At 27.4% G+C, this 20,672-nt stretch overlaps 1 protein-coding gene across 2 annotated transcripts in view; it reads right to left on the bottom strand.

Annotated features, from left to right (window-relative positions):
* Positions 1 to 13,728: 13,728 nt before the first annotated feature.
* Positions 13,729 to 20,672, bottom strand: part of LOC100207171 (coiled-coil domain-containing protein 148) — an 8,288-nt gene continuing 1,344 nt past the window's right edge. For both annotated transcript variants that reach the window (XM_065809192.1, XM_065809193.1), the window contains exons 4-10: positions 19,402 to 19,608; positions 16,897 to 17,037; positions 14,640 to 14,758; positions 14,430 to 14,547; positions 14,298 to 14,348; positions 14,120 to 14,209; positions 13,729 to 14,025 (exon numbers count right to left, since the gene is read on the bottom strand). In XM_065809192.1, coding sequence (XP_065665264.1) covers positions 13,882 to 14,025; positions 14,120 to 14,209; positions 14,298 to 14,348; positions 14,430 to 14,547; positions 14,640 to 14,758; positions 16,897 to 17,037; positions 19,402 to 19,608 — 870 coding nt within the window. In that variant the 3' untranslated portion in view covers positions 13,729 to 13,881. The remainder of the gene's footprint in view (positions 14,026 to 14,119; positions 14,210 to 14,297; positions 14,349 to 14,429; positions 14,548 to 14,639; positions 14,759 to 16,896; positions 17,038 to 19,401; positions 19,609 to 20,672) is intronic.

Raw genomic sequence — 20,672 nt, 5'->3', positions numbered from 1 at the left:
GATTTCCATGGATATGTGGAATAATGCCATTAGATTTATTAGGTCGAGATAGCACAACGGCGAGTTCAAGGAAAGACAGTGTTCAAAGCTATTGGATAAAATACAAACATTAGATAATATTCTTAAGTCTAAGTTTGAAGTTTGAAATCGCTTTACCTTAAAAATAATATTTTTAAGGTAAAACAATTGACTAGGGCATGAAGCGACTAATTGTACCAAGCATCAGAGAAACGACTAGTTGTACGACATTTGGGAACAAAGTTTAAGGGTGTGTCGGAATGGAGATGGTTTCTATTAAAGTCGATGAGGTCCACGCGCAAGATTATGTTTTGTTGGCTAGATTCTAACCGTTTGGAGCATATATGATGTTTGGAATGAGTTCAATACGGTTGCTATAAGGAGTCATCACCACTACGTTAGGGGATGTAAGTAGGAATATTTATAAAGAATGTTTGTGTTACAGTAGGAAATAAAAGAAAAATATAACTTAAAATTTAGAAGCGAGATCATGAAGCAGTGTTTGATGGAATCGAGTGGAAAACAAAATGGATACGGAGAAATGGAGACAATCTCAACCTATTAGCAAACACGGTAGCTAAGTATAAGGTTCTAGAAGACGTTAAGCAAGATTACAAAAGCGAGTTATAAGAATAGATAAAATAAAAGACGAATCCTGAAGAAATGCGAGTGCTTTGATCGACGGTGAAGAAAATTAGAGGAAAACCTATGTGTTCGAAGGAAAATCAAATGGGAAAAATTCTACCGTTAAACAGTAAGCAGTTTCTTTGATATGAGGGTTGGATAATGAGATCCATAATGAAGGAGTACAATATGTGCTGGAGGAATTACTAAATAAAGTGAAAGTAACTTATCCTGCTTGTAGAGAATGGAAAGTGCGAGGCAAAAAAAGGAAAGCTCTTGTTCAAACTAGTGGAGCCACTGTTAAAGATATGGCTACGTAAGGATTGAACTAAAGTTTTTATTAATATGACCGAGATATATGTAATATAGATATTACATTTTACTGAGGAGATTATTACGGGAAATTTCTGGAGAATTGTAGTGTACATTTGAAGTTTCAAGAAAGTTTTCTGTTTATGAAGAAATGGCATCGTTAAAAGAAACAGTTGCTCTGTCAAGCTAACCAATCAAGAATCTCCATAGGGAAAACTATATACTGGTATAATGTCTTAATTAATGAAAAAGGAGTGAGGGCGATTGACGAACTGCATAACTAAGAGCGGAGGCTTAAAGGGTTAGAACAAAAAGTTAATTTTTTTTTAACTCAACGAATGAATTCAAAACTTCTTGGTTTAGCGAACGCGTGTGGCTGAAACCACCCGAGACGCACTGTGCGACAAAGTGACGTCACCCGGGATGTATCGAAGCAAGTAATTGAGATGGACATGATTCCACGCCATGTGAAGCACGTAAAACCAAGAAGTGGAATGCAGCACAGCCTAATAAGTGAGATGGTGGACGCAGAAATTAAATATTGTAATGACGAGCTGAGAAACGGCAAAGGCAGTGAAGATGCTAATGATAGTGAGGATCTGGAGGCAAATACTACAATAAGCAATAGCGCGTATAACAGAATAACACGGTGTCTTTGCGCCAAAACAACTGAGTAACAACAAGTAACTCTCAAATATTTTTTAAATAAATAAACTTTTATTTTTATTTTTTTATGCATGTTTATTTTACAACTACAAAGTATTTACAAGTAACCAATCACAGATTGGCTGTATAAATATATACAAATATAAATCATAAATATAAATTTCGAAATAGACGTAGTAAATAAAAATATAGTTGCATACAACTCCTAGACATGATTAAAATAAATACCAATTACAACAATATAATAACGGACACGTAAAAGTTATCCGAGAAATATATCTCTATATTATTCCAATTAAAATAAAAAACACAATAAATAAAAATAAATCTGCTGATTTTTCGGAGGAGTGTTTCACTATAAGTTTATTTACCACATTTCAAAATAATGTTAGCGTATAAATATGAGAAAAACGAAATTTGTGTAAGATTGATAAAAAGTATTACTTATTTGTAGTTATAGGAAGCTCGCAGAAGACTTAAGTCAGTCTTGTCATCGAGTAACTTTTTCAGAGACGTGTAATACACATAAAAAATCAGTTGCATACGTGGTATATATGTATGTGTTACATATATACCTTGTTATTAATATTACTTTTTTAATCGATTTATATTAAAAGTTAAGTTACATTTATTTGTTTTTTATTCAAATTTAAAAAAATTCGTTACAGTTGTTTAATTTGATTATTGTAGATTTTAGCTTTTTTTTCAGAGAGTGTTCGTTGTTTAAGTTTAATAGTGATTCGTTTCTGGAAACTAATTTGTTAAATAAATAGGGACCGCGATATGTAATTGAGAATTTTGAGAGTCTTGTTGTTTCAAAAAGTATCTTAAAGTTGCCTGTTGCTCTTGTATTGTATTTATTGATATATTTTTTTAAAAAGTGTGCTGTAAAATGTTCTGGAACCAGACTTAGTTTATATTTAAACATGAAAAGTATATTTTGAAAGTTCCCATTTATTTGAAATATATTTAGTGCGTTCATTTGTTCCAGTAAGGGTTGAGCATGAGTAAATTTGTTTTTGTTGTGTACTAGTCTTGAAGCGTGTTTTTGACGTAAGTAAAGTGGTTGTAATTTAGATTTGTGGGTATTGCCCCATGCTATTTTGGCATACTTGAGATAGCTATGTATTAATGAAAAGTAGATAAGTTTTAGACTTTTTTGTGACAAAAATGGTCTTGCCTTGTAAAGTAAACCTATGTTCTTTGATATTTTTGTGTTTATGAAGTTTATGTGGAGTTTTCCAGGAGATGTGTTCATCAATTAAAACTCCTAAAATCTTTGTATTCAGAGCTCTTTTGATGGTTATATTTTCTATATTAATTGTCGGTAGGTTCAGGGGTATTTTTATAATTTGTTGATTAGAGTAGAATAGTATATACTTTGTTTTTTCTAAATTGAGTGACAGTTTATTTGATTTAAATCATATATTAATTTTTTTTAGTTCAGCATTTGTTTTTTCAAGAGGTCTTCGATTGTCTTTGATGAGTAAAATAAGTTTGTATCGTGGCAAACATTATAGTTTTAAAGATATTAGAGGCGTTTGAAAGTTTATTTATATAAATAAGAAACAAAAGGGGAGCAAGAATGGTACCTTGGGGTACACCACATTTTATTTTTAGTAAATTTAAGTTGCTTTTTCTATTTATAATAACACACTGTTGTCTGTTATTAAGGTAGCTTTCAAACCAATTTAAAGCTTGATTTTTTATACCATAGTTTTTCATTTTTGTTAGTACAATCTCATGGTTGACGGTGTCAAATGCCTTTGACAAATCAATAAAGATCCCTAATGTGAATTTTTTTTAAAATGATCTACTTATCCTATTTGAGAGGTCAAGGGTTGCATGCTCAGTTGAGAGTAGCTTTTGAAAACCATATTGACTTTTATTGATAATTTTGTTAGTTTTTAAATATTCATTTAATTTATTATAGATTATTCGTTTTAGAAGTTTTGAGAATACCGAAAGGATTGAGATTGGTCTATAATTGTTTAAAGAATTGGTTTCTCCTGATTTATAGATTGGTATAATTTTAGAGATTTTTAGTTTATCAGGTGCAACACCTGTTTTAGCTGATGATTTAAATACTTGGTAAATTGGATTACGTATCTCCTCAAAAACATATGACACTACTTTTCTAGAGATTCATCGATTCCTGGGACTTAATTTTAAGTGATTTAATAGCTATTTCAAGTTTGTCTTGATTTATTTCATTGAAATTTAAAGAGCAGTGTGAGCCTGTTAAGTAACTTTTAAATGTATTATTTGGGCATTGAATTTTTGATGCAAGATCAGCACCAATATTGGCAAAGTAGTTGTTAAATTCATTGAAAATATTTCGCTTGTTGTTTGATTCACTTTCATTAATTATTACTATAAGGCATTTTGTTAAAATTAGATTTACTTTTACCAATTATTTCCTTCATAATGTCCGTTGTGTTTTTTGAGTCTCAATTAAATTTTTGTATTTGATTAGAATAATATAAAGTTTTATGCTTTTTTTTTTATTTTTTCAAATAGGTTTTTGTATTGCATGTAGAGGGATGGGTTCGCTTCACTCCTATTTTTTTAGTATTTTACGTATAGTTTTGTTTTTGTTTTGAAGATTTTCTTATTTCTTTTGTTATCCATGGACAATTTAAATATTTTGCTTCTTTTTCTTTTTGTTGAATTGGAAAACTTTTATTATATTGTAGGATAAATAAATTTATAAAGTTAATGTACGCAGAGTTTGTGTTTCCTAGGTTACATTCTTGGTAGACCTTTTGCCAATTTGTTGCCGATAGCAAGTCCTTAATTTTTGAGTAAACGTTTCATCGATAATTCTTTTATAACATAAGATTTTTGAATTACTAATTTTTGTGGAATTTTGTGACAAAGAGAAGTATATTGGAAAGTGATCTAAAATATCTGTTTTTATTATTCCTGATTTTAGAGAAGAAACTTGTATTGAGTTTGTTAATATATCGTCAATAGCAGTAATAGATTTGGAAGTTACCCTGGTAGGTTTGTTGATAATGGGGAAGGTATTAAGTTGAAACATGTCGTCAAAGAAATTTTTAGTAACAGCATGCTTGTTGTACATTAAAATATTTATGTTTATATCTCCTATAGTGAATAACTTTTTCTGTTCTCTATTATTTGTAATTATAAGTATCACCATCAGGTGGTCTGTAGCACGTAGAAACTAGAAAGTTCTTTAAGGAAGTGTTAATAACTTCCATTGTGAGGATCTCACTATCACTATCAGAGTTTGAAAGATCATTTCTTATCTTAATGTTTAGATCATTCCGTATATAATTCACAATTCCTCCTCCTCTTTTGCTAACTGATCTTTCTTTAGAAAATATTTTATAGTTTTATAAATTTGGAGGTCAGAATTTGTTTCTGCTGCTTCGTCAGAGCACCAAGTCTCTGTAAGGCAGATAATATTGAAAGTATGTTTGCATTCAATGAGAAATTTTTTAATTTGTCTATATTAATAAGTAAACTTCTGACGTTTATGTGTATTACCATAAAGTTATTTATAGTGGTTTTAAGTTCAAATTTAAAATTTTGTATATCAAAATATGCAGAATCAGAGTATTTTTCGTATTTTTCACATGCTGTTATAAAAAGAAGCGTTTTTAAGATGTTCAGCACTTATTTCAAAACAATCGTAGGATTTATTATTTTCAAGATTTAAAATACATTTTTCAATATCAGCTGTTGAGATAAATTTTGAATTAGGCTCTTTACTTATATGTAGAATTTGTTGAGGATTAAATTCGTTATTTGTATATCGCGGCGTATTAAGTATTTTTTTAAAATAATGGCTAAATTCTTCAACGATTTCGCTTTTTGTTTTTCAATTTATTAATTGTAAAGAGTCGAGTATTTTTTTTATTTTTTATTTTGCGAATATTGTCCCAAAACCTTTGAGGATTTTTGCGTAGGTAGTCGATATTTTTAGTTTTTTCGTAGATTTTTTTGTTATGTGCTGCTTTAACAGCTTTACGGAAGTTTTTTCAGGAATAGATATATCTTTTGTAGACTATGCATTCTACTGAATTGTTATAATTGGATTTTTGCCATTGCTTATAGTGAAAGAATAGGTTATCTTTACATCTTTTAAGCTCTAGTGTCCACCAAGGTTTTGAATACTTACATGTCTCTTGTTGTCCAAAACACTGTTAAACTGCAAGAGAGCAGCATTTTTGATTTTAGAACATGTGATTTTATTTTCTGCTTCTATTTTTTCATCTATAAATGCGTAATTGCTAAATGCTATAGATAGAATATGATTATAAAAATCAATAAACTTTTCATTCTTCCATGTATGTCTTGGAACGGAATCATACTTTTCCATTATATTATTTATTTCATTAGATAAGCTGCTACCTCTAAAGTTGATACTCGTGGATAGCGGAAGTTGATCACTAGTGTTAAGCTGTGAAGGGGGAATAACTTGATAATTTGTAAATTATAGTTCTGTATCTTTTAAAGATGCTTTATGGTCAATGTAAGAAGAATTCGAAAGAGTTTTATGTTGATAGGTGTAGGTAGGACCAGCACCGTTGATTATATCGACAAAAACCAACTCGTTTGATTTAATAAAATTTGTGAGATGTTTTGAAAGATTGTTTTGTGTTTTGTTGTTACGAAATTCTAAATCATATATTTTATAAGGAAATGACTGAAAGTCTCCAGATATAATACATTCTGCTTCATTTTCATAGTTGTTCATGATTGAAGTATTTGTTTGTAATTGAGAAGAATATTTATCGTACGATTCATTATTGTTACGACAGCATGAAAGGTAAACCCCAATAAAAATTAAATGACGCTTGTTTATTGTGCCTTTTATTGCAAGAATGTTTTCATCCTCATGTATTATATGAAAAGACGACATATCTCTTTTAATAAAGAATGCGTTTCTTTATCAACATTATCTAATGGAAAACTCTCGATGTTTACCAGCCAGTGCTCTGACATAAAAATATTATCAAATTATCATTAAAATATTATCAAAAGACTTTAATAATTTAGAGATATAATACGATTTCGATTTAAAACTTTGACAGTTAAACACACAATTGTTATTATTGTATTAGTTAAATTTAATTCTTTTTCACCCATTATGATTTATAATTTGATTGTTGCATGAATGATGTAGAGTGATTTAAGAATTGTGGCAATTGTTTTTCAATATTTTGATGTGTTTTTTTGATTGTTAGTGTTTCACGGTGCATTCTAAACAGTTTGACAATAATGTTATTATCCCAAACATCGGGTTTAAGTACCATTCCTTTTTCGCTACTCTTAAATTTCACTTTGAAGGATTGGTTGTACATGTTTTCTCTGTTAAGCTTGATGTCTAAAGGCGTAATACCAATTTTTTTATTCATGTAGTTTGAAAGATTTTATATAAATAAAGATATATTTGAGGACCACAAATATTTATATATATTTGAGGACCACAAGTATTTATATATATTTGAGGACCACAAGTATTTATATATATTTGAGGACCACAAATATTTATTTATATTAGAGGACCACAAATATTTATATATATTTGTTTTTGATTGAAATATATTCGCAATTACCTAAATTAGGTTGCTGGGTTTTTTTTGAAAAATACCAAGAGGTTCTTTTTTTTTTCTTTTTCATTTTCAACACTAAAATGAATTAAAAATGTGTTTTTAAGGGATATTTGTTAGAAAACTTGCTTTCATTCTTCCATTTAATAGATCATTTTATCATTCATGTTTTGAAAAAATTGATATATTTTTTCTAACCTGAAGTACATTTGAGGATATATTTGAGGACCACAAATATTTATATATATTTGAGGACCACAAGTATTTATATATATTTGAGGACCACAAGTATTTATATATATTTGAGGACCACAAATATTTATTTATATTAGAGGACCACAAATATTTATATATATTTGAGGACCACAAATATTTATTTATATTAGAGGACCATAAATATTTATATATATTCGAGGACCACAAATATTTATATATATTTGAGGACCACAAATATTTATATATATTTGAGGACCACAAATATTTATATATATTTAAAGACCACAAATATTTATATATATATTTGAGGACCCCAGATATTTGTGGTCCTTTAAGTAAGCATTCATCTGTTGAATCTTATCTTTTTCAACTTTCGCCAGACCTACTTATTCACCAGACCTACTTGCTCTTTGTGAGATTAATTTAAACTCGGCTGTTTTATTCTCAAATCTTAGTGTTAACATTTATTACCCTTTGATTTACAAAGACTCCAATAGTCATATGTTTGCCTGGGCATATACTTAAATTACAATTAACCATTTTGTGATAAAATCAGGTTTGAATCCTCTAAAACTATTCTTTAATGTGCTTTTTTTTTGCTTCTTTCTTCTTAGTTTTTATTCTTCTCTTTCTTTTCAAGATTTCAATCTCACTTCTGTAATGATTTGGGGATTTCTATAGTTAGTAGATTTTAATTCAATTGTATGAAAAATTGTCCAACCTAGTTAGTTAGTTAAACTAAAATTTAGTGAATAATAACTGTATAATAATTAAATCTTTATTATTTAAGTTTTTAAAAATGTTTTTTTTTTTATTTTTTTTATTTTTTTTTTTTAATTTAAGTTTACAATGTTAGTCGTGTTACATAATTCATAGGCCGTAATACATAAACATAAGTCGTAATACAATTACGCAAATAATACAATTCAGCGAACTAACAATATAAAGGTAGGTTTCCGAAAGAAGATCATAAGGATCTTATCATCGGAACCTTAAAAAGGATTTTTTATAACGTACATATATAAAATAAAAAATATATATATATGTAAAACATATATATATATATATATATATATATATATATATATATATATATATATATATATATATATATATATATATATATATATATATATATATATATATATATATATATATATATATATATATATAAAAGATTTAACGTATTTACATTATGCAAAGATACAACACATTTTAATATATAATAAGCTGAAGATTTAACAAATACATTTTACATTTATTTTTAGTAGAATTTTAGCATGTTGTCTATAGAGAGAATTAATTTTTTTAAAAACAGGAAGAGTAATAGAAAGATCAAAGTTTGGTAATACTATTTTATTCCAAAGATGCGGTGCACGATATGAAATACAAAATTGATTGAACTTAGTTCTACAAAAAGGTTCACTTAAAAAAACTAAAATTTCTTAATGTGTATTTATTTATTGGTTTAAAAAAAAAAAGGTCGTTAAAAACAAATAAAGATAAATTGTTTTTCCATATATAAGTAAACCATAACACTTTAAATACGTTCAGTTTATAAACATCTAGAACCTTCATATAATCAAAAAAATATTTTGAATGTGAAAAGCGATCCGCATAATTAACTACGCGGATTGCATGTTTCTGACGGCGATAAAGATGTTGTAATTTACTTTTATCCGTACTTCCCCAGGCGATGATTGCATAATTTATATAATTGGGTATAAATGAATAATAGAGTTGGGTTAGGTTTTTTTTGTTTAGATAACTTCGGGCTTTATATAAAATGCCAATGTTTTTAGAAATTTTTGTGCTTATATGATCAATATGTTTTCTCCAAGTAATATTCTCATCAAGATAAACACCTAAGAATTTTATAACAGCATCTCTTTTTATTATCGTTTCATCAATATAAATTTGAGGCATATTACTTGGTAAAAAACTTATTTTGCGCAGGAGTGAAAGATGATCCATTATGTTTTGTTAATATTTAAAGTTAATTTATTTGCTTTGAACCAATTAGAAATGAGATTGAGTTCTTTGTTTGTAGTTGAAAAGAGTTCATAAACATCAGTATGGGATAAGAAAAGATTAGTATCATCAGCGAACATTATACTTTTCAATTTGGAAGCATTGTTTAAGTCGTTTACATAGATTAAAAATAGTAGTGGTCCAAGAATAGAACCTTGTGGAAACACCACAGGTTATGCTCAGGGGTTTACTTTGCTGACCATCATTACTATACACAAGTTGTTTTCGATTTGTTAAATAGCTTTTAAACCATTTTAAAATTTTATTATTTTCAGGTTTCAACAATTATGGCTACAAGTACCACCACACTTCGTATGTATGTATATTTGTATGAATGTACGTATGTATGTATCATGGTTAAGGTCAGATACGCATTTATATTTGTATTTGGTAAAAATCAGCTAATTTGGTGTATTTGTATTTGGTTTAAAATTATATTTGTATTTTATTTGATTAAAAATTTCTTAAATATTAGTAATTGTTTTTGATTGAAATATATTCGCAATTACCTAAATTAGGTTGCTGGGTTTTTTTTGAAAAATACCAAGAGGTTCTTTTTTTTTTCTTTTTCATTTTCAACACTAAAATGAATTAAAAATGTGTTTTTAAGGGATATTTGTTAGAAAACTTGCTTTCATTCTTCCATTTAATAGATCATTTTATCATTCATGTTTTGAAAAAATTGATATATTTTTTCTAACCTGAAGTACAAATATTTGTATTTGTATTTAGAAAATGCCAATTGCATGTTTGTTTTTGAATTTGTATTTGGAAATCTTGAATTAATGTACTTGTATTTGATCAAATGTATTTGACCCCAACCCTGATTTATATACAAATATCTTTGCATACTTGGCTCAACATAAAACATTGCTGATGGCATCATACTGAAATAGGGAGCTCCAAATGCTTCACTACATATGTTAGGATGTATACTGAGGATATGGGTTTAGGCAAAAAACTTAATTTTTTTGGTTGTTCTTCTTTTTCAGAAAAAACTGCTTGGATTTCAGTATTTTTTAACTTAATGTTCGCAAATTACATTCGAACAGTGATAAATATGAAAGGATAACTATATATATATATATATATATATATATATATATATATATATATATATATATATATATATATATATATATATATATATATATATATATATATATATATATATATATATATATATATATACATATAAACTTCCTCTTTAAACAGAAAATGTATGGCATACGAAGAAGCTGAACATTAACAAGTAACCTAACCAAGTGTTGTTTATATTCAGGATAAAGTAACCATAATTTTTTGGCACGTTTAATAGATAATAGTCTTTTTTCAGAAATTAGAATCAAATAGTCAGAAAAACCATCAAAGTGAATAGAACATGCATTCATTTTGTTCAACTAGAAAAAAATTTGTATACTAATATTTATGAGGTTTTTATTTTACAGAACTGTTGTTTACACAAAAATTCGTATAAATCTTTTGTAAGTAACGTTCTGCAAAATATTTTATAAGAAACCGAATGAAATCACACGATAGACACGATAATGGGTAACTTTGTGGTCAATACTGGCCGCTTGGAACACTTTTAGAGTGGGATCTTTTTATTTTAGATTCTATGATACTTAAAACGCAAGCTGGCTCGTTCAGAACTTAGTTACTCAATATGTCTAGCGAAAGTGATTGAGTTTCATGCCACAGACGCCAGCCTATATATCAATATGTAGTAAAAATCTAGATGAATTTGAAACAGCCGACTGCAAATTTGACTCTTTAACAAATGATGAACTTGAAGAAAAACTTGTGAAGGAAAAAAAAAAGTAATTGTGAGCTACTACGTCATTAAAAATAGTTTTAATTTATAATGAAGTATTTATTTTATTTCCGGAACAACTTTATTATTAAAAGAGACATATTGACTCAACAACAAATTTAAATAAAAAATTTATTTATTAAACACTTTTAGATTAAAGAAAATGACTAAAATAAACATAGAGTTTACTCCTGATAAGTATTGAAGCAACACCAATTGTGGCAGCAAGATATAATATTGGAATATGACCTCAGACCGCAATTATGTCTGCCATTTTTTCCAAATCTAATGCTAATTTTAAAGAAAAACGGTTTCAGTCAACAGGGAACCTTCTAAGAAAGCAAATAATTGATTTACCAAAAGATAAAAGACTAGTGCTACATTTTGACTCTAAACTAGTTAAAGAAATTTCAGAAGACTTTTAAATAACTGTTGTTTATGACAGATTGGCTGTGAGCGTTAGTTCTGCAGATTGCGACGATATATTGCTAGGGATTGTCCAATTAAAAAATGGTAAATGAGCATGCCAGGCAATTGAACTAATAAAATTATTAGAATTTTACGATTGTATTAATTAACTGTTTGCTTGCTGCAATACAACAAGTAGTAACACGGGGAAATATACTTGAGCAATTCAATTGCTGAGGGTAAAACTTATCCTTCCTTTAATATGGTTGTTATGCATGCATCAAATTTATCTGCGCTGAATATATCTCACTTCATGGAAGTACTCACAAGAAAGACAAAAGGCCCCCATAGAGCATTATATTCAAAGTTAGAAAAAAGTGGAACGAAGTTTGTACAGAAGCGAACACTCTAAATAATATTGTAAAAATGAGTTGGGATGACCTGGAAGTTGATTCAGTGTTGTACACTCTTGCAAAAGATGCCCTTACTTTCTGTTCAACAGCTCTGCTCATAAATACTTTTGCAAGAGGTGATTATAGAAACCTTTTTTGTTTTTTATTGGAAATGACCAAAAAAGGTTATTAAAATAATGACAGAAAAGGAAGAAAATGAGGTATAGAAGCGAAGTTTTTTTACCGCCATTCTTTATGCACATGGTTTTTTAAAAGCTCTCAGTCTTCTAAAGAACCCAAGAATGACCTTAATGCTTTTAGGACAAGTCTGAAAATACAAGAGCAATACGATGATCAGTTAGAACAGTCTTTAACAAAGAGTATAAAACAACACTCTTGGTACTTAACTCCTCAGCTGGTTGTGTTAGCTATTAAAGATCGCAGTGTTGAAGATAATGAAAAAATAAAAATGATTAATAACCAAATTCAATTTCCTACGCTTACATTCCAGATTGGGTATCCTCAAACTATTTCAGTTCTTAATTCCGAAACAACACTATTTCTTGTGGTTGGTTCAGAGTCTTGGTATCTTTTTAAAATTATTAGAATTTAACAAAGCGAGGAGTAAAATCTTGGGATAATACTGAAAGTTCTTAAGTTCTGTTTATTTGTTAAATAATCTCCACTACTAATCACTGCGCAGAAAGAAACATCTAGCTTATACAAGACTATGTGAAGGCATCTATATGTGATGATTAAAGGCATAATATTATGCTTGTTGCAAAAGACCATGCTTTTAATTTAATAAAATAAAGGCGTTTAATATTGTGATCCATTTTTTCTCACTGTAACCATTGTTTATTTCATTATTTAACTCTGCAAAATAAATTTGTTGTTGGGGTTTTTCATATTTATTAAAGTAAAATTGTCTGAGCAGTATGCGCGTAAAACCGTTAAAAAATATAAATCTCTATGAATTTATAATTACACATCTGGCAAAGTTGCTAACTTTGGATCCAATTTTTTTATATATTCTATCTTTATAGATAAATCACATAGTTTGAAGGGTATAGTCTTTTGATTTTCAAATTTTCATCATTTTTTGGGACATCCTAGTGAACATTTACGACATAAAAAGCCGCATTGATGCGCCAAATTAAACGTATTGGTGAGGAAATAATTTGTAATATTTTCTGCAATGATTGGTTTTATAACGTTACTAACAATGCTTGTCATAGAACAGGTGACAATCTTTTCTTTCTTGTATGTGTTTCTGATAATCAACCGAAAATCAACCGATAACCTTGCCGAAAAAAGTTATATCTAAACATTCCTCTCTCTCTCTCTCTCTCTCTCTCTTTCTCTCTTTCTCTCTCTCTCTCTCTCTCTCTCTCTCTCTCTCTCTCTCTCTCTCTCTCTCTCTCTCTCTCTCTCTCTATATATATATATATATAAATAAATATATAAATAAAATGATCGCTATTGCACCTATTAGGTACTGGCAATCCGTTGAATAATTAATATAGTTCCGTGACTCAAGATAAATTTCATGTATGAAATGAAAAACAACGTTTCAACTATACTAGTACTAATAAACTAAGCAAGACTTTTAAAAGAGGAGGCAATAAGCAATAAATTAATATTTAAAAAAAGTCAAAAAGAATAATTTAAAATTAATCATTTCTAACTTAAAAATAACGCCAAAACAAGAAAAAATAAGTTATTTAAAAGAACTGATAACCAAAAAGAAAAATTAAAACGTTAAAAAACTTAAAATAGCCATTAAAACAACAACAACGACATAACAATCTTTAATATTTTATTTAAATATTGTCGACTGATTATCTTTTCTTGGTCTTGTAGGAGGAGAAATTAAAGGAATCAAATTGCGAGCATAATCGCTTTTGTGAATGTTTGCACGTCGAAAAGCCATTTCAACTTTCAAACGCATGTCTGAACCAATCTGTAGGAGCATATATCAAAAGTAAAAAACTTTGTAAGAACGAATAAAGCAAATAAATTAAACAATAACTTCCTTATAATAAACTCGATAATACCTGTTCAACAGAGTAAGTGTTTAGGGAAAACAAAGGTTCTTGTGCTTCCTTCTCCAAATCATATACCGCTGCCAAACGAGCTTTTGATGCCTAAAACAGTGTATAAATAATTAGTTATAAACAATTAATAAATACCAACAGCACCAGCAGAAAAGATATTACAAAGGATTAAACTAACTTCAGTATGTTCAATAATTCTCAATGGATCACTTTTCGCTGTTATTGAAACCTTAAAGTATAAAAATTAAGTACACCTTTTGTTTCAACACATGTTTAAATAAAAAGTTATAAATTGGATTATTAAAATTACTTGATCACGTAAAATTTGCAAAGCGCGTTCTGTGGCTTCAATTTTTTTTTCTTTTAATTTTTCGATATGTTTTCTTTTCATTAACTTTTGATGATAGATTGCCTCTCGATACCTAATTCTTTAAAAATAAAAAAAATATTTGCTAAAATTATAAATATTAATACAAAAACTTAACTAAAAAAGTTTAAAATCTTTAGAAACAGGAAATACCTCTCTTCGTCTATTAATCTCTGTTTTGCTCTTTGATCTTGCAATTCTAAAAGACGCAGAGCATCCTGGGTTTTAATTCTTTCGGCTTTTTTTTCAATTTCTTCTTTATATGTTATTAACTATAATTGAGCAAAAAAACTTAAAAATTAAACCAAACCTTACACTTAAAAAGACACGTAGTAGATTATGACAAGCTTTAGACAGAACCGTCCTGTAGATTTTTTGGGATTTTGAACTTCCAGGTCAAAAATGTTGGAATCTGGAAAATTTTATTTTGTCTTAAAATAAACTTTATACACCTGGAGTTTTTCGAATGAGAATATCACGGAAAAGTGATATTCTCATTCAAAATTTATTTTATTTTACAAATTAAATGCAAAAAAATATAATAAAAAATAAAATTCTAAAGTTGAAAAAAAAATTAAAGAAACTCTATATAATGGTCATGATCATCACACAAACACACACACACACACACACTGTACTCTTAGCCCTTAAGTATACCCATAACCAACAGTAAAAAAAATATTAAATTACAGTAAGATAATGAGTCGAAAATTAAAAAAATCAGAGTGCAGACGTTTTCTTTCTCTAACAGAAAACTTCATACAGATGGTGACATCTATAGTACTATATATTACAGTCGTACTATATATTACTATGGTGACATATTATGGTACTATCAGTTTATCTTTAGTATGAACAGCAACAAATATGTAGTTACTTTGGACAACATATAGTGCAAACTAAAACAAAAGAGCAATGATCTAGTTTGCTCTGATAAAAAATCTCATAAAAATTCATAACACTATGACTAAACAAAGAGAGCTTAAAATAAAGGAAGCCAACACTTTTATTGCTATCTGTTATGTGTCTTGGTTCCTGAAAAGTACTGTTGGTGTAAATGCTCCATGAAATGATCTATGTGCAATAAAAACTTCTTATGCTATATAGAAGATTAATGACAAATAGAGCAAGCTTTACTTAAGAGCTTTGGAAGACATACCTGGTATTAAATTCCTCATTTAGTAGTGTTGGCTTTAGAGAATGATGATCTACTGAACAGAAAAAAATCTTGAACTGACTATTGAAGTATAAATTAGCAGAGGAGTTTGATTCTTGAAAACAAAAAGCTGTCTTTATTTCTGAAATCATAGAACTTTAAATAGAATCATAGTTGAAAAATAACTACTAAATTAGTTAAAAGAACAGAAGACAAATATAAAATGAACCAAATTTTACAAGATAATGGTACTACAGTTAAGCCTGTTTTTATTAAAAGACTGAAGTCAAGTAATTCATTAAAACCAGGACCAATACTTATTGGTTTACAAGATGCATCGGAGCTGTCAACGCAAAATCCTTGAAGGAGCTTAAAAAAATTAATGATACAATACATAAGTGACAAATTACACATATTTATGAAACTTTTATTGATATTTGATAAGGCTGTCAAATTAAGCAATTCACACTTGCTGGTGATTCTACCAGCTACAGCATTAACTAGAAAAAAATAAAAATAATAATAATTTCAATACTAGTATTATTAAAAAAAAAATAACAAGAAAAGTCTTGATATTTCTTGTTTTAGTTGTCACTCTATAAAGATGGTCTTGATTGATTCAAGACATTTCACAAGATAAATTCAGTCTTGTGCAAATTAGTCTTGTTTTGTCTCATCTTGTCTTGCTAAAAAGTGAATAACAAGACTTTTTGTTTCAAGACGCAGATCCTTAGTGGTCAATGATAACATAAAGTTAATCAAAGACTTTATTAACGCCACAAAAGATGAAGATCACCTTCAAAATGTGCTTTTTGTGTCATGGAAGAACCAAAATGATTTTTAAAAATCAATAACCAAAGAAAAAATGTTAAGGCTAAATGTTAAATGTTAAAAAATGTTATAAGTTTATTATAAATGTAAAATCAAATTTTAAAATAAAAAAATCTTTGTAATTTTTTATAATTTTTTTTACTGTTGATTATGTGTAAACTAAAGTGTGTGTGTGTTACTGTTAGCTATGTGTATACTTAAGTATGTGTGTGTGTTACTGTTAGCTAATGGTATACTAAAGAACAGTGTGTGTGTTACCGTTGGCTATGTGTATACTAAAGAATACAGTGTGTGTGTGTGAAAGAGGTAGAGGAAAGGGAAGTAGGGTCTCGATACTTAACGGATTTGAAGGGGTGTGTGTCCTTAGTGAAGAGGTAAAGTTGAGCATATGATTAGACACAAATAAAGATAATTTTAAAAAACCTGTATTTTTAATTGTTCCTTCCTTTTATTTTCTAAAATTTTAAGTTTTTCTAATCTTTTGTGTTCTTTTTCTTCAACTAAAGCTCTTTGTTTTTCCTCAAGCAAAAAAATCTCTTCCATTTCATCTTGATATTTGCGAAGCTAGTAAAAAAAAATCAGTTTAATATCAAATTTAAAATAATAATATTTTAATAACAATTATTAAGTTATTGTTATTTGTTACAAAGTGAATACAACAAGTTGTTACAAAGTGAATACAAAAAGTTGTTACAAAGTGAATACAACTACCAAGTTGTTACAAAAAAACACTACAAGTAGGCAAGTACTTTGGTTTTTATTTTGTTTAATTAATTTAAATTTATCTAAATTTTTTTCTTTTACAGAAAATACACTTTCTCTCAGTACTCATAATTTTTAATTTTATAAAACTTTGCTAAGTTATAGATACCAATGTTATCTAAAAGCTAACAGCGTTATCAGCTCATTAAATGTCACAATAATTTTTAATTATTAAAGAAATTGTTTATTTATTTTTTACAATTCAAAGTTTAAATAAAACTATAGCACAACCTCTTCTAGTATGAATTTTATGGAGAAAAATAAAAGTTTAAACAAAAGACATTTTATGAATTCTAGAAAGTTGATTTTTTTCAAATATTGTAACCTACGTAATAAATAGAAGAGAAACGAACAAATAGCAATTCGTAGGTCTAAATACAATATATATTATGTGTTTTGATGTTTTACAATTTCAAAAAAAAAAAAATTTAATTGTGGTTTATGAGTACAGTGATACAGTGATACACTGCTTTGTTCAAACATTTTGTAGCATCGTCAGTTCATCAATGCACTCTTTATTGGATTCCTTTTCTTTTAAATTTCTAAGCTACAGAAAAATTGTTATTATCATTTATTTATTATATTGACTTTTCATCTGTTTTTGCTGATATAGTTGATTTCTTAAAAAAATTGAAACAAGAAATTTATAAAAATTTTGCTTGGAATGGAACTCTATGCTTTTGTAGGTTGGGTGATTGAGGTTCTTGGAAGATTTTCTATATTTCTAGGAAGAAAGATCTACTAACACTAAACTTTTGGCCAATTTCTTTGACTTAATTCTTGAATAATTTTACCTAATACCTTTCACACCTTTGAAACATTAAAAGTGCATCATTTGCATTATTCATTTTTTAATTAATTTTTAAATTATATTAGGCAAAAATTGGTAGGTAAAGACTGAGTTTGTCAACGTTAAAAACATTTTCAAATGGGTATCAAGATAAAATTGTAGGCAATGTGGTCTTAAACCATAAACCGATGATTTGTTTATTAACTGACTTAGCCTTTACAGAAATGGTTTTGAAAGATATACCTATAAAATAATAATAACTGCTTCAATGTGTAACTTCAAATTCTTTGCAAACTTCCAGAATGTCCAATTCTGAAAAATATTTATTTTCTTAATAAAACAAAGAAAAAAGCTGTACAATAATAAAACATTGTAAGCCATTAATTAAAAAGATTAGAAATAAAATTAGAAACTTCTTTTAAAACTTTTCTAGCTATCCATCCATAGCTTAAAAATATTTAAAACTTAGCTCCTTTGCAAAATATAAAGCCTTTTATTTTATCAGTAAACTACTTAATGGGAAATTTTTAGCTCTCATCAATTTGAACCTGTTTTTCAAAACAACTTTGACGACTTTATAATGTGTATAAACTTTCACCCATTTTAGCAAATTTCCTGGACAAAAAGGTTTAATCCTAATTTTTTTTCTACTTTTTGAAAGTTTCGGTGGAAGATCAAAGATTGTTGTAACCTCTATATTAATTTTTCTTTCTTTAATTCCAGTAGAGCTTCATGTGAAAACTTTAAATGGTTTTCTTTGTGCAGTCTCTTAGGTACCCTATTTATTTTTTAAATAAAAGCAAACAACTCATGCTAATCTTGTTTCAAAAACTAAAAACATTTGAAAAAAAAAACAGTTTGACGGTTTAAGCATTTTACAAATTATTATTACAAAAGTCATAAAAGTTCTATTTGAAGGGAGAATCTTACTCTAGAATCTGAAAAATCCACTCAAATTGTAGAGATCAAATCAAAATCAAATTGAAAGATTGTACTGTAGATATGTTAGTGGTTGTATGGCTTCTTTTTTGTTGGAATTTAAAAGAAAAGCATTTAAAATTTAGTTTTGACATATAGGCCATCCTCAAGAAAATGTTTATAGTCTAAATAAGTGTATACTTGGTTTTTATTATTTTAATTATATCGTATAATATACGATAAAATTAAAATAATATAAAATAAAAAAGTAAATATATAAAAAAATAGTAAATATATAAAAAAGTAAATAAATACTATATATTTACGATTTTATTTTCACTACATTTTGACTAGATTTAAAATATTTAAGAACAATAAATAAGACTATTTGCAAAGCATCACTATTAAGAAAAAGACATTGTTAAGAAGTTATTATTAAGATAAAGTTTTATTATTACCTTTTTATGAAGATTCTCGCATATAAACTTCTGCTCCTTGTTCCTTGAGATAATTTCTTCGTTCTCTTCATATTTAAATTGTGCTTCTTTGATCAAAAGCTTCACATGAAATATGAGATCATTTCTGTCCCGTTCCCATGAGCGAAAAATATCTTGGAGTTGGGTTTTAAATAGTTTGTCATTTAACCACCATTTTTCATAAGAAATCTAAAAAAATTTATAAAAATTTTGAAACATTAAAAAGATTTAAATTAAAAATAACTCAAATGAGCTGATAATATATATTATTATGAATTAGTATATACTGTTACTATTAATATTGATTTCAAAGTAAAACTAATTCAACTTGCTCAATAATTATATGTGACTAAATATATAACTCATTTAAATTTCAAAATTGCAACAACATTTGTAGTTTTCACAGCAAATTTGATTATTATGTTATACTATTGATTATAATGGTTTTATTAATTTGATATATTTTTGATAATTTTAATAAAAACCAAAATTTAATTTAAATGTAACTTGAAATTAACTTGTTAAAGAAGAAAATAAAACCAAAAGAAAGTAAAGAACATTTAAATAAAGATAGATAAATAAAGATGGAAAATTCAGCAGCCAATGCTTTTTTAGTACATTTAAAAAAAAAATTAAAAATACTTTCTTTTAATTAAAGCTCTTGTATTACATCTAGTACTTAAGTATCTCTCTGTGTTAAACTAAATTTCAGAATAGTTAATGAATTAATTTAAAAAAGTTTTTTTTATAAACAACATAATTATGATCTTTATGTACTTCTTTTAGAAATATATCTTGTAAAGTTCCAGATGTAGAGAGCAGCATTTTTGAAATCCTTTCGGAACTATAAAACAATAATCTCAGAATCCTTAAAATATATAAAATTTAATTTATGGTTTTTTTTTTTGGAGAAAAAAATTCGTAAATTAAATTTGTACCACTCAAGGGGAACATCTAAACTTATTTCTAACTCAGCTTGTTTGTCAAGTTGGTGGTTAAGAGTTGAATGGTAGATAATTGTAACAGCAATTAAAAAAATTCAAAAAGAATTATTTTACCTCACATCTAATATTATTTTATATCTGGCTTGATAATAATTTTTTTTTTACATAAATTAATAATTTTATTTGATTGGTTTAATTTAAATTACTTTAAAATGTCTTTTTTTAAAAAGACTTTTAGTGTAAAAAAGAAATTTTACTTCAGTCTTAATTAAATCCAAGTACAGATTGTTGAGTATTAAGTTATAACTG

The sequence above is a fragment of the Hydra vulgaris genome, chromosome 11 (assembly GCF_038396675.1).
Source record: "Hydra vulgaris chromosome 11, alternate assembly HydraT2T_AEP".
In the NCBI taxonomy this organism is placed as follows: domain Eukaryota; kingdom Metazoa; phylum Cnidaria; class Hydrozoa; order Anthoathecata; family Hydridae; genus Hydra; species Hydra vulgaris.
This window is presented reverse-complemented; position numbering and strand designations above follow the sequence as displayed.